An 11,632-nucleotide genomic window follows, 5' to 3' on the forward strand; every position below is an offset into this window, starting at 1 on the left:
TCCCCTCGGGCAGGTTCAAGCCATTCCCCTTGCCCTGTCCCTACAGGCCCTTGTCCAAAGCCCTTCCCCAGCTGTCTTGTAGCTCCTTTAGGCACTGGAGCTGCTCTAACCTGACCCCATTGCTCCAAAACATGTTTGTTTAAAAAAAACCCCTTTTTTTTTAAAGAAAAATATTCTTTAGACCATTAATAAATAATTTAATTTTTAATGAATAATTTCATCTTTATCTCCTTTTAATTGTTTTTATTTAATTTCTATTTCTAGAGTGCATAATGTATGTGTATGGGCGTGCACGTGCATAAATAAATAGATAAACGGGGGGGAGGGGTAATGGGGGGGATAACGTCATGACCACCTTCCCGGTGACGTCATCCCTCCTCCCCCCCGCGTGCGCAGTGCAGCGCACCCCCCCCCAACACTACCCCCCCCCACGGGTGCGGCGCGGAGGATGCGGGGCCGAAGGTGGGTGCGGGGCTGGATGAGGGGGGTTTGGGGGAGGGATGGTGTGGTGTGTAAACGGTGGGGGGGGGGGATTTTAGGGGTGCATCTTGGTGCAAGATGCGGAGTAGGTTTTGGGGGGGTCATGGGGGTGCAGAACGGAGGGGCTTGTGTTTTGGGGTGTGCTTAGTGGATGCTTGTGTTTGGAGGATGCTTGTGTTTGCAGGATGCTTGTGTTGGGATGCTTGTGTTCGGAGGGGTGCTTGTGTTGGGGGGATGCTTGTGTTGGCATGCGTGTGTTTGGAGGATGCTTGTGTTGGGGGGGATGCTTGTGTTTGGAGAGGTGCGTGTGGTGAGGGGATGCTTGTGTTTGCTGGATGCTTGGGGGGGCAGTGTTTGTGTTCAAAGGGTGATTGTGTTTGGGGGGATGCTGCACATCAGCATCCGTGCAAGGATGGTGCATTGTGGGATGCGCACGCGCTGCAGCAGGGGAGGGGGCAGGGGGCAGAGGATGGTGCTTTGGGGCATTTTGGGGAGTTTGGATGGGCATTATATGGTGAGTGCATGAGGGGGCATGGAGGTGCAGCGGTGCAGGCACGTTGAAGTGCATGGTGCAGGTGTGGTGTACATGTGTGGGATGCACACATGTGCTGGGTGGGTGCATCCTCAGGGACATGCATGTGCTGTATGCTCCCTCAGATGCATGCACTGCTCGAGCACGCACATCTTCATCTGCACACAGGCGTGCATGCGTGTGAACATGCACAACTGCGTGTGCACTGCTCACACACGTGAACTGTTATGTGCACAGTGCGCGTGTTCACCTGCAAGTGCACACATGTGTGCACATTCACATACATGGGTGTTCATGCACCCTGGACACGTGTGGGGTGTGTGCACAGGGGTTGTGCTGCAGAGCTGTGGAGGTTCATGCACACACACACATGGGGGGGGGGGTGCAAGTGTGCACAGTGGGCGTGAAGACATGCTGCACATGGACTCAAAGTCCCAATCTGGCCAGGTTTTCCCCCAAAAGCTGCTGTGTTTCTGCTCTCCTCCCCGAGGTAAGCATGACAGGGCTGGGTTGGGGTAGTGGCACCTTTACTGGCCTATTCCTGGCTTGCTACAAGGTTGTGTTTGCTTCCTATCAGGCTACTGCTAAGATACTACCCCAATACTCTCAGTAATCTTGTGAAGGAGGAGTAAAATACTCTCAAGACAAAGCTGGGATGCTAAGATGCTCTCAGGAGTATACTCAAATGCTGACAGGATACTCTGCAGATAGTTACTAAGGCACTTTCAGAGTGGCCCTAAGATACACTGTGGGTACTATGTGGGTGATACTGGAATAGTTCAAAAATGCTGCTAAGGTACTGTCAGATCACTGCCAGGAGGATAACATATTTCCATCATCTTTCCAGGGTTGATGCTGAGATATTGTTATGAAGGCATCACTGGAGTAGTTGTAACACACCATCAGGATACTCTCAGGGTACTACAAACAGATACAGTCAAGTTGCTTTCAGCATAGTAACAGGGCACTAGGATAATATCTTAGTGATAATTACATTGCACTACCAAGACACTATAAAGATGATAGCTATATACCATTTCATCACTTTTAGGGTCCTATCAGGACACTCCTCATATACTACTGTGATACTATCAGGGCACTGTTAGGATGTGATTAGGGTGCTATTGGGGTGGTCATGTCATAGTATCAGGATATTCTTACTTGTGTTAGTACAACATCAGGGCAATGCTGAGCTATGCAATGGCTCCTACTAGGATGCTCTCAGGACTCTGCTAAGATGTTATCAGGATATGCTAGTAGAATATCTGAGATACTACAGAGGCACCACTAAAGATAGTGGTAAGATACTTCTAGGATGCTATCAAGGTAACACTGACATTTTTGGGATATTGTCAGCATATTACTCATACTAGTATGATACTTTCAGGCCACTACCAATACAGTAGTCATATAGGGTACCACTGAGTTACTACCAGTTCAGTAAAAAAGGTAGTGTTATACCTTTTACATATTACAAGTGTAGCACTAAGCTACTTGGGCCACTCTCAGTGCTTTGTTGCTATTAGTAAAGACTACGAGTATAGTGTCAGGATGTCAATGTATTTCTATGAAGACAGTACTAAGATGCTGTTGGGATACTAATAGGATACTGCAGAGATATTGTTGGTTGTGTAATAGCCCTGGCAGTAGGGTTTCAGCCAGCCCAGTGGCAGCAAGGGCAATGGGGAGCACTGGTGTTGTAACCTGTGAGTAGCCCAGTGCCTCATGGGCACCCTCTCTCTGCAGCTAAGGCGGCACATCTGCGTGGAGGAGGATGGAGGCACCTCTTGTAAGCCTGGAGGAGGAGTTTGAGGAGGGGCCCGGGGTTGATGGGGGGACCCCACAACGCACTGCAGACCCGGCTCTGGCCGAGCTGGAGAGCTTCTCGGCTGAGATGATGAGCTTCAAGTCCATGGAGGACCTGGTGCAGGAATTCGACGAGAAGCTGACCGTCTGCTTCCGCAACTACGATGCTGCCACCGAGGGGCTGGCCCCTGTGCGGAGCCATCTCCAGGCACAGGAGGAGGAGGAGCGCCTCCAGGATGAGGAGTGAGTAAGGCCCCCTTACTTCTGGGGGTGCGGGCCTCGTTGCTCACCTGCAGAATCCTACCCTGTGCAAGCTGCCTCCCTGCATGGCAGCGTGGTAATGGGATGTGTCAAAACAGAGGTGTAGTAACCCATGAGTTGGCCCCTTCACAGCCTGCGTGCCTCCTTGCGACACTTCCCTGACCAGCTCTTGCATTGCAGCATGGTCATGAGCCATGAGTAAGGGCTCCTGTGGGGTCTGCATGCCACCTTGCACACTAGCAAGGTACATGCCACATGCAACTCAGCCCCCTGTATCGCAGTGTGGTCATGCAGCAGTATGGAATAGCTGTGTAATATTCTATGAGTACCTGTGTCGGATCCTATGAGTAGGCCACTCTCCTATGAGTAATGACCCTGTGAGGCTTATTGCACCCCATTTCATGCTTGCAAATCAGCCCCCTACACTATGGCGTGATGATGAGCTACCTTGAGAGTAGCTGTGTAGGATGCTTGGAGTTGCTATGTAGCATCCTATGAGGAGGTACAGTGGGATGTCCTGTGTCACATTGCAGGGGATTATGGAAGGCTCAGTCTATGTGAGGAGAACCCCTGGGGGTAGGGTGGGTGTAAACCTGGAGTAAGGTATGAGTAGGGCTGAGCCTCCTGTTTACAACATGCGATTTCCGCACCACGCCAGTGGGCAGCCATTTTGGGGCAAATTCCCCCCAGTATAGCAGCACTTGCATTAAACCCTAAATTTTTTGTTAAAAACCCACTTTTTTTGTTGCAAAATGTCATTTTTAGCCAAATTCAGGTGTTTTTTTTCAGCGATGTTCATATATTAACCTCTTTCTGGTGGATATTTTTGTGTTTAAGTGGCATTATTCCCCCAGGCTGCAATCCCTAACACTCATTTTTCACTATGCAAAATGCTTGTTTTCAACCCCCAAAACTCCCAAATGTCTTTATTTTCGTGGGTTTTTTATTCATCAAAACCTGCTGAAACCAAGTTGATTTTGGTACTTGACTGAATTGATGGTTTTTAGGGGAAAAATGCGTTTTGGCTCCATGCAGGGACTGCCGTGCTGTCGCCGGCTGCACCGCTTTGTGCTGCTCATTGTGTCTTTTTGGGTCACTTTGGGCAAAAACAGAGTGGGGTTTTTTTCTTTCCTTCTTGAATGAGCCCTATGTACGCAGCGGGGGATGGGCTGAAGCCTTAAAGGCGTTTTATTTCCCTCATTATTAACCATTTCTTGCCATATTTAGCCCAGAAAGCTGCTTGGTGACCCTATGGGGTACTGGCCCTTTAAGAGTAGGGGGTTGGGGGGTGTGGGGGGAAGCAAATTTGGGGGAGAATCATTTATTTTTTTCCTTATTTGCTGCAGGTTTGTGGAAAATGGGAATATGGGGGGTTTAGTGTTAATTTGGGAAATATGGGATTTCGGGGGGATTAAGAGCAGGTGAGGAGGGAAATAAGAGAAATACCCCAAAATGAGCAGTTTGGGGGCTCGGAGGGGGCAGGTGGGTTTGGGGGGATTTAGAGGGAATCAGGGTGCACAGGGATGTGGTGCCGGGTTGAACTGAAAACGCCATTTGTGGGGGGAAAATGGGTGCATTTCCTGTAACAGGGAGACATTTTCTCATCGCTTTTTGATCCTTTTCCCCCATTTTTTGGCCTTTTCTCCCCTTTCCCCCGCTTTCCTTACATTTTTTCCCCTTTTCCCCTCTTTTGGCTCTTTTCTCTCTTTCCCCATTCCCTATTTTCCCTTTTTTCCCCCTTCTCCCCTTTTTCTCTTCTCTCCCATTTCCCCCCTTTTTTCTTCTTTCCCCCCTTTCTCATTTTTTCTCCCATTTCTCTTTTATCCCATTTTCCCTTCTCCCACTTTCCCCCCTATTGTAGGGCAGCATTCTGGGGAGCTTTGAGGCATTTGGGGAGCCACAAAAGCATTTTGGGACACTGAACAATTTGGGGGGATGTTCTGGAGCATCTCAGCAGCTTTTTGGGGGGTTTCTTTGGTGTATCAGGGCAGCTTTATGAGGCATCTTAGGGTGTTTGTAGGCAATGTGTCAGGACAGCATTTTGGGGGCTTTCCCAGTGGTATTTTGGGGTGGTTTGGAGCATTTCAGGATGGCATCCTGGTGCGTTCTGCTTTTGGAGGGTATTTTTGGGTATTCCATGATGGCATTTGAGGGCATTCTGAGCTTTGGGATCTTTATGGCATTTTGGGGTGTTTCAGAAGAATATTTTGGGGTGTTTCCGAGCAGTGTTTTGAGGGGGTTTGGGGCCTTCCAGAGGGTCTTGGAGCTTTGAGGCAGTTTTTTAGGATGGCATTTTGGGTATTTCTGGGTCTACTGGAGCATTTCCAGCTGTTCTGGAGCATTTCAGGGCATCTTGGTGATGTATTGGGGTGGAATTGGGGGCATTTAAGGCATTTTGGGGCATCTGGAGACATTTTGGGATATAAGAGTGGCCTTTTGGGGTGGTATTTTGATGGCAATGTTTCAATATTATCAAGTGCTGGGGCAGCATTTCAGGGTACTTTGGGGTATTTCAGGGCATGATATTTTGAGGAGCTTTTGGGTCTTCTAGGGCAGTATTTGGGATGTTTGGGGCATCTCGGTGGGATTTGGGGCTCTTGGAGCACAGGGGAAGCATTTCAGAGTGTTTCCAGGGGTGCATCTTGTGGTGTTTTGAGGCATTTTGGCAGCATTTTGGGATCGCTGCTCACCTCCCGCCTCCCTGCAGGGTCTGGGATGCTCTCACCGATGGTTTCGCCCCCCGGAGCTCCCCCCGGCCCTGGCTGCTCTCCGGGGCTGAGGCCTCCGATGGCACCGACCACCAGGTACTGCTCTGCATCCCCCCTTGGCTCCCCAGACCCCCCTGTCCCCACATGACCCCTTGTCAAGCATGCCCTGGTGATGCTTGACGGCTGTCAATCAGCCCCAGGGCTCTGCGCACTACCCAGAAATGGTATTTTTGGGGTGCTGCAGCAGCAGTGCAGTGAATGTCCACGTTTTAGGGTGAAATCACACTGAAATAGGCAATATTACAGGTTTGGTTTGGCAATCTCGTCTCAGGGGTGAGATAGTGTATTTTTTTGGCTAGAAAATAGTATTGTCTTTGCTGCAGCGAGTTTGGGCTGTGAATAGCTGTGTTTGTGGGTGTGGGAGGGCTGCAGCGGTGCCCCAAAATCCACTGAATTTAACCCATTTGGATGGTACAGAACCTGTTGCTAAAGGAGGGGGAGAGAAGGTGAATATCTGGGGTTATATTTTTGCCAAAAAGGTGAAGTAGACTGTGAAAGGTGGTAAAAAAGAAGATGCCTCCCTGTCCAACATCTGCATCCAACATCTTCATCCATTACCTCCCCATCAGGCATTCCCCTCTGACATCTCCCCATCTAATATCCCCATCCAGTATCTCCCATCTGACCGCTTCCCCCTTCAGCTTCACCATCCAACGTCTCCAGCATTTCTCTCCAGTGTCTCCAACACCTCCCCATCCAGTGTCACTGTGCAATATATTAATGAAAACATCTCTCCATCCAACATCGTCATCCAGCATCTCTATCTACCATACTTGTACTTCTCCCTGTCCAGCTTCCAAGTCCAACAACTCTCCATCCAGTGGCTTCCCATCCAGCATCTCCATCCATCTCCTCACAATGCCTACCCATCCAATACTTCCTTGCTTGTCTCTCTTCTCCAGCGTCTCCATCCAGCATCCTCATCCAATGCCTCTGTCCAGCATTTCCCCACCCAACATCTCCACCCAATGCCTTCACCCAGCATCTCCCTATACATCATCCCCATCTGATGTCTCCATCCAACACCTCATCCAACATCTTCGCCGCCGTCCCCCTCATCTGATGTCTCCACCCAGTGTCTCCCCCATGCAGCATGTCCCCCTGAGATGTGGTTCGCTGGTGGCTCTCCCTGTGCCAGGGCCAGGGCCATGTCTGTGTCCATGCTGGGGCCATGCCTGTGCCGGGCCGGGCCTGCGGTGCCACCAGGACCTCCCAGCCTGTGTCTCCTGCAGCTCTGCGAGAAGGAGGAGGAGGAGGAGGAGCTCACTGAGAGGAGTGAGCAGGACTCGGGCATCAACGAGGAGCCGCTGCTGACAGCTGAGCAGGTACCCCTGGTTCCCATGGGTGTCTCCCAAAAGCCAGGCTTGAGCCCCCAGCCCATCCCAGCCCCATGGCAATGCAAAAAAAAAGGCCAAATCCAATTATTTCGGGATGCAGAGCATGGAATGCAGGTTTGAATGTAGCTAGAGGTGCAGGCTGTGGGTGCTGATGTGGGATTTAGGTGCAGATGGGAACATGGGGTGGGGGTGCAAATGGGTGGCATGGGATGAAGTACAAAAATGGGGTGCAGAGGTCAGATGCAGCTACAGGATGCTGGTGCAGAGGCAGGGTGTGGATGTCTGATGCATGGTGTAGGTACCAAATGCAGGTGGAGGAAGCAGTTTGGAGGGACCAGGATGCAGATGCAGGTATGGGATGCAGTTAGATGTAGGTGGAGGGCCAGGGTGTGAGTGCATGTGGGAGGCTGTAGATGAGGGATGCGGCTGGGAATGTGGGATGCAGATGAGGATGCAAATGGAGGGTGGAGGGTGCAGGGTACAGAGGAATGCAAATGCAGGTGCAGATGAGGGATGCAGATGGAGGATACAGATGGAGATTGAGGGATGCTGATAAAGATGGAGGATGCAGGTGCTGGATGAAGGGAGCAGGTTGGAGATGTGGGTGCAGGACACAGATGCAGGATGTCGCTGTGGGCTGCAAGGTGTAGGTGCAGGATGGAGGTAGAATGAAGGTGCAAATGGAGGACACTGATGCTCTGAAGGTCATCGAGGAGCTGGAGGAGCTGATGCAGAGTTCACCTGACCCCGAGGCTGATCCTGAGGGGGAGGAGGAAGAGGAGGACGAGGAAGAGGAAGAGGAAACTGAGGCTGATGCTAAAGGCAAAGGCAGTGGTGGGAGCACGGAGCCTATCGTTCTGCGGGAGCTGCATGCTTTCTCCCCTGCCTTCAACAACAACTGCTCTCACGAAGGTAAGGCCAGCAAAACCCTGGCCAGTCACTTTCTGGGGTTAATTTCCACCAAATTGGACAACTGAGTCTCTCCAGGCTTCAGGGCTGGCTCGCTCCAGTGCTCACACACTGTTTGGCCAGGAGGGGGCTGTTGGCAAAAGATGAAGCACTGACTGCACTGGTGCCTCACCAGTGGCATTGGTCACTCTGTGCATCTTGATAACAGGTCTAATTGCACCATGCTCATCACTGTAGGGATGTCACTGATATTTGCTTCAGTAATAGTTGTGGCTGCCCCATCCCTGGCAGTGCTCAAGGCCAGGTTGGACACAGGGGCTTGGAGCAAGCTGCTCTAGTGGAAGGTGTCCCTGCCTGTGGCAGGGGTTGGGACTGGATGAGCTTTGAAGGTCTTTTCCATCCCAAACCATTCCATGATTCCATGGTTTATTGCACTGTGCATTGCAGTTGCACCCCCAAGTGTTTCACCAATTGCGCCGGGCACCCCATTAAACCTCCCTGTTGGCAGTGCTGGGCCGGCTGTCGGCGCGGGAGCTGGTGGCGGCGGCGGGGCGGGCAGAGGCAGCGAGCCGGGCGCTGTCCGCAGAGCTGGTGGCCCAGTTGGCTCGTCGGGATGAGCTGGCCTTCGAGAAGGAGGTGAAGACGGCGTTCATCGGGGCGCTGCTGGCCGTGCAGGGGGAGCAGCGGGAGCAGCGCGAGGCCGCCCGGCGCCGTCGGCGCGACAGGGGCCTGAGCCTGCAGGGAGGGCGTCCCGAGCGTGGGAACAACATGCCCCGGAAGGTGGGGATGCTGCGGCCATGGGGATGGGGGAATTTGGGATGGAGGGAGGGAGACATGGGGATGTGGGCACAGGGATGGGGCAGGGCGACATGGGGTTGAGGGGTTGAAGGATGAAGGGGTGTGGGATGAAAGGATGCAGGGATGGGATGGTGGGACATGGGACAGGGAATGGGTGATGGGATAGGGCAAGGGATATGGGAGAGGGAGACATGAGGCAGGGAATGAGGGATGGAGGGATGTAACAGGGACATAGGATGGAGTGATGTAGAGACGGGGATGAGGCAAAGGGACATGGGCTTGGACGGATGGGGAAGAGGAGGACATGGGGACAGAAGGAGATGGGGACAGGGAATGGGGGCTGCAGGTGGGAGTCAGGAGCTGGGAGGAAGCTGATGTGAAAGGAGGTGCAATGAGTAATGACCGCATTCCTGGGAGGTGATGGGGTGACATGTGTGTCCCCAGCGCTTCAGCATGGAGGGCATCTCCAGCATCCTGCACTCCGGCCTGCGCCAGACCTTTGGCCCCACCGCCAATGAGAAACAGGTGCCCTTTCCTCCCAAAAAATTGCCCACATCTGCCCCCTTCCATACATACCCCCATTCCCTGCATCACCTCAAAAGAAATCCTCCCAGAGCAGGAGTCTGCATGAAATCCATTCAGTACTCCCCAGAATTCCTGCCCATCAAACACAGTCACAGGACAATTGCAGCACAGTCTGCTTGAGCACCAGTTTTGGGCCATTTGTCCCAAGGCGGTGTGAAAACCAGGCAGTTTTGTGCCACCTGGTTCTTTTTGGTGTGTTTGGGTGTTGTCTTTCCAGTACCTGAACACAGTGATTCCCTATGAGAAGAAGGGGTCTCCACCCTCTGTCGAGGACCTGCAGATGCTCACTAACAGTGAGTATTTTTCCAAGCTTCTGTTTTGGGACAGAATTGGTGCTAGAGCACATCCCATATGGAGACAGGCTGAGAAAGTTGGGGCTGTTCAGCCTGGACAAGAGAAGGCTCCAGGGAGACCTTAGAGCAGCTTCCAGTGCCTAAAGGAGCTACAAGGATGCTGGATAGGGACTCTTCGTCAGGGACGGTAGTGGTAGGACAAATGGAAGGTGTCCCTGTCCATGGCAGGGGGTTGGAACTGGATGAGCTTTTAGGTCCGTTCCAGCCCAAACCAGTCTGGGATTCTATGATTTTGCATCAGCACAGCATGGTGGATTTGGGACACACCATTCTGCATCACTGCAGTGGCTGCGATACGGGTGCATCATTGCAGTGCAGCAGTGAAACTCTGCAGGTGTCCCTATGGTGACTTTGGGGCTGGTTTGAGGGAGAAAATGGAGGTTTGGGGGCAGTGGGGATGGGCTCACAGCTCTGTTCCTGCTCACAGTCCTGTTTGCCATGAAGGAAGGGAATGAGAAGGTGCCCACACTGCTCACGGATTACATCCTCAAAGGTATCTGCTCACCTCCTCCATCTCCTGTGCACTCCCCCTGCAGCCTTCATGCAGCTCCTGTGCAGCCTCTGTGTCTGTGCATCTCTCGTTGCAGTGCTGTGCCCAACCTGATGCCGCGCTGCCCTTGAGCCCCCCCCAACCCCGACACCCCCTGAAAATGGGGCTAAACCCGAGGAAAATGGGTCACCCGCGGCCCCCATCCCCACCCCTCCCCCCCGCACTGCCCCCACCTTTGCACAACTGGGAAATAAATAATTCGTTTCATTAATTAAGCATCCGGCCTCCGGTGTCTCCATCCCCCGGCTCGGGACATAGTTCTACTGCTTTTTGATGGGAAAAAGGCCCTTTTTGGGGGTGGAAAAGACCAACGAGGGCTTTGCTGCAGTGCTCATGAATATTCAGGAAATTATAAGATATGCAAATTTCTGGCTAATGAGATGCTGGGGGCTCAGAGCCGGCAGCGACAGTGATCTGAGGGGCAAAATTCTCCTCAAAATCCCATGTTGAGGGGATTTTTTTTACCCATTTTTAACTTTCAGCCCTAAATTGTACCAAAATTGCCGGTTTTATTCCCAGAAAAATCAACCGGTTAATTAGCAGTGGCTCCTTAAGGAATGAGGGGGCTTCCATGGGGGGGGAATAATTGCTCAGTCTGGGGACTTGTCACTCATTTGGGGAGCTTTGCTCATTTTTGGAGAGCGTAATCCATTTTGGGGACACATTCAGGCATTGGGGGGAAATCATTTACTTTGGGAGACTGTTGCTCATTTGGGATGATAATTGCTCATTGGGGGGAAACATTTATGGGAGCATGGTGCTTTCATGAAGATCAATCATTTGGGGGGCACTACTTGAAAAAAAACAATTTTGGAGGAATATAGTTAATTTGGGGAAAATAGTACTTTTCAGGGGGGAAACACTGAATTTTCGGGGCCATCCCTCATTTTTAGGGACAATAATAGGTTTCGGGGCAGCACTGCCTGTTTTGGGGAGGGTCACTCCTTTTGGGGGAGCAAAAGTCATTTTGGGGGAGAATCCCACCTTTTTGGAAAAGATATTTCAGTGTGAGCATCACTCATTTTGGGGATGGATTGCCTGGTTTGGGTACCATCATTTCTTTTTGGGGAGCATCACTCATTTTTGGGAAGCGTAACATTCTGAAATAAGCATCACTCATTTGGGGGGAGAATGTCTAATTTTTGGACAAAAAAAAATTCATTTTGGGATCAGCATCACCCATTTTAGGGTCAGAATTACTCATTTTGAGATAAGCATCATTCATTTAGGGGGAGAAGCCCTCCTTTTTGAAC

At 51.5% G+C, this 11,632-nt stretch overlaps 1 protein-coding gene across 2 annotated transcripts; it reads left to right on the top strand.

Annotated features, from left to right (window-relative positions):
- The first annotated feature begins 384 nt into the window (after positions 1-384).
- FEZ1 (fasciculation and elongation protein zeta 1) lies at positions 385-10,594 on the top strand. 2 transcript variants are annotated; one of them, XM_061368398.1, is made up of 10 exons: positions 385-462; positions 2,759-3,061; positions 5,787-5,883; positions 7,080-7,172; positions 7,889-8,096; positions 8,602-8,873; positions 9,336-9,416; positions 9,694-9,769; positions 10,257-10,322; positions 10,417-10,594. In XM_061368398.1, the coding sequence occupies exons 2-10, from the start codon at positions 2,787-2,789 to the stop codon at positions 10,431-10,433; spliced, it is 1,185 nt and encodes a 394-aa protein (XP_061224382.1). In that variant the 5' UTR covers positions 385-462; positions 2,759-2,786; the 3' UTR covers positions 10,434-10,594. The 2 variants fall into 2 exon arrangements, with proteins under 2 accessions (XP_061224382.1, XP_061224383.1); XM_061368399.1 differs by lacking the exon at positions 385-462 and having other exon boundaries at positions 2,837-3,061; positions 6,986-7,172.
- Positions 10,595-11,632: the final 1,038 nt, after the last annotated feature.

The sequence above is a fragment of the Neopsephotus bourkii genome, unplaced genomic scaffold (genome assembly GCF_033783945.1).
Source record: "Neopsephotus bourkii isolate Nb327-2 ecotype Australia unplaced genomic scaffold, CSIRO-AGI_Nbou_v1 NB_1433, whole genome shotgun sequence".
Lineage (NCBI taxonomy): Eukaryota > Metazoa > Chordata > Aves > Psittaciformes > Psittacidae > Neopsephotus > Neopsephotus bourkii.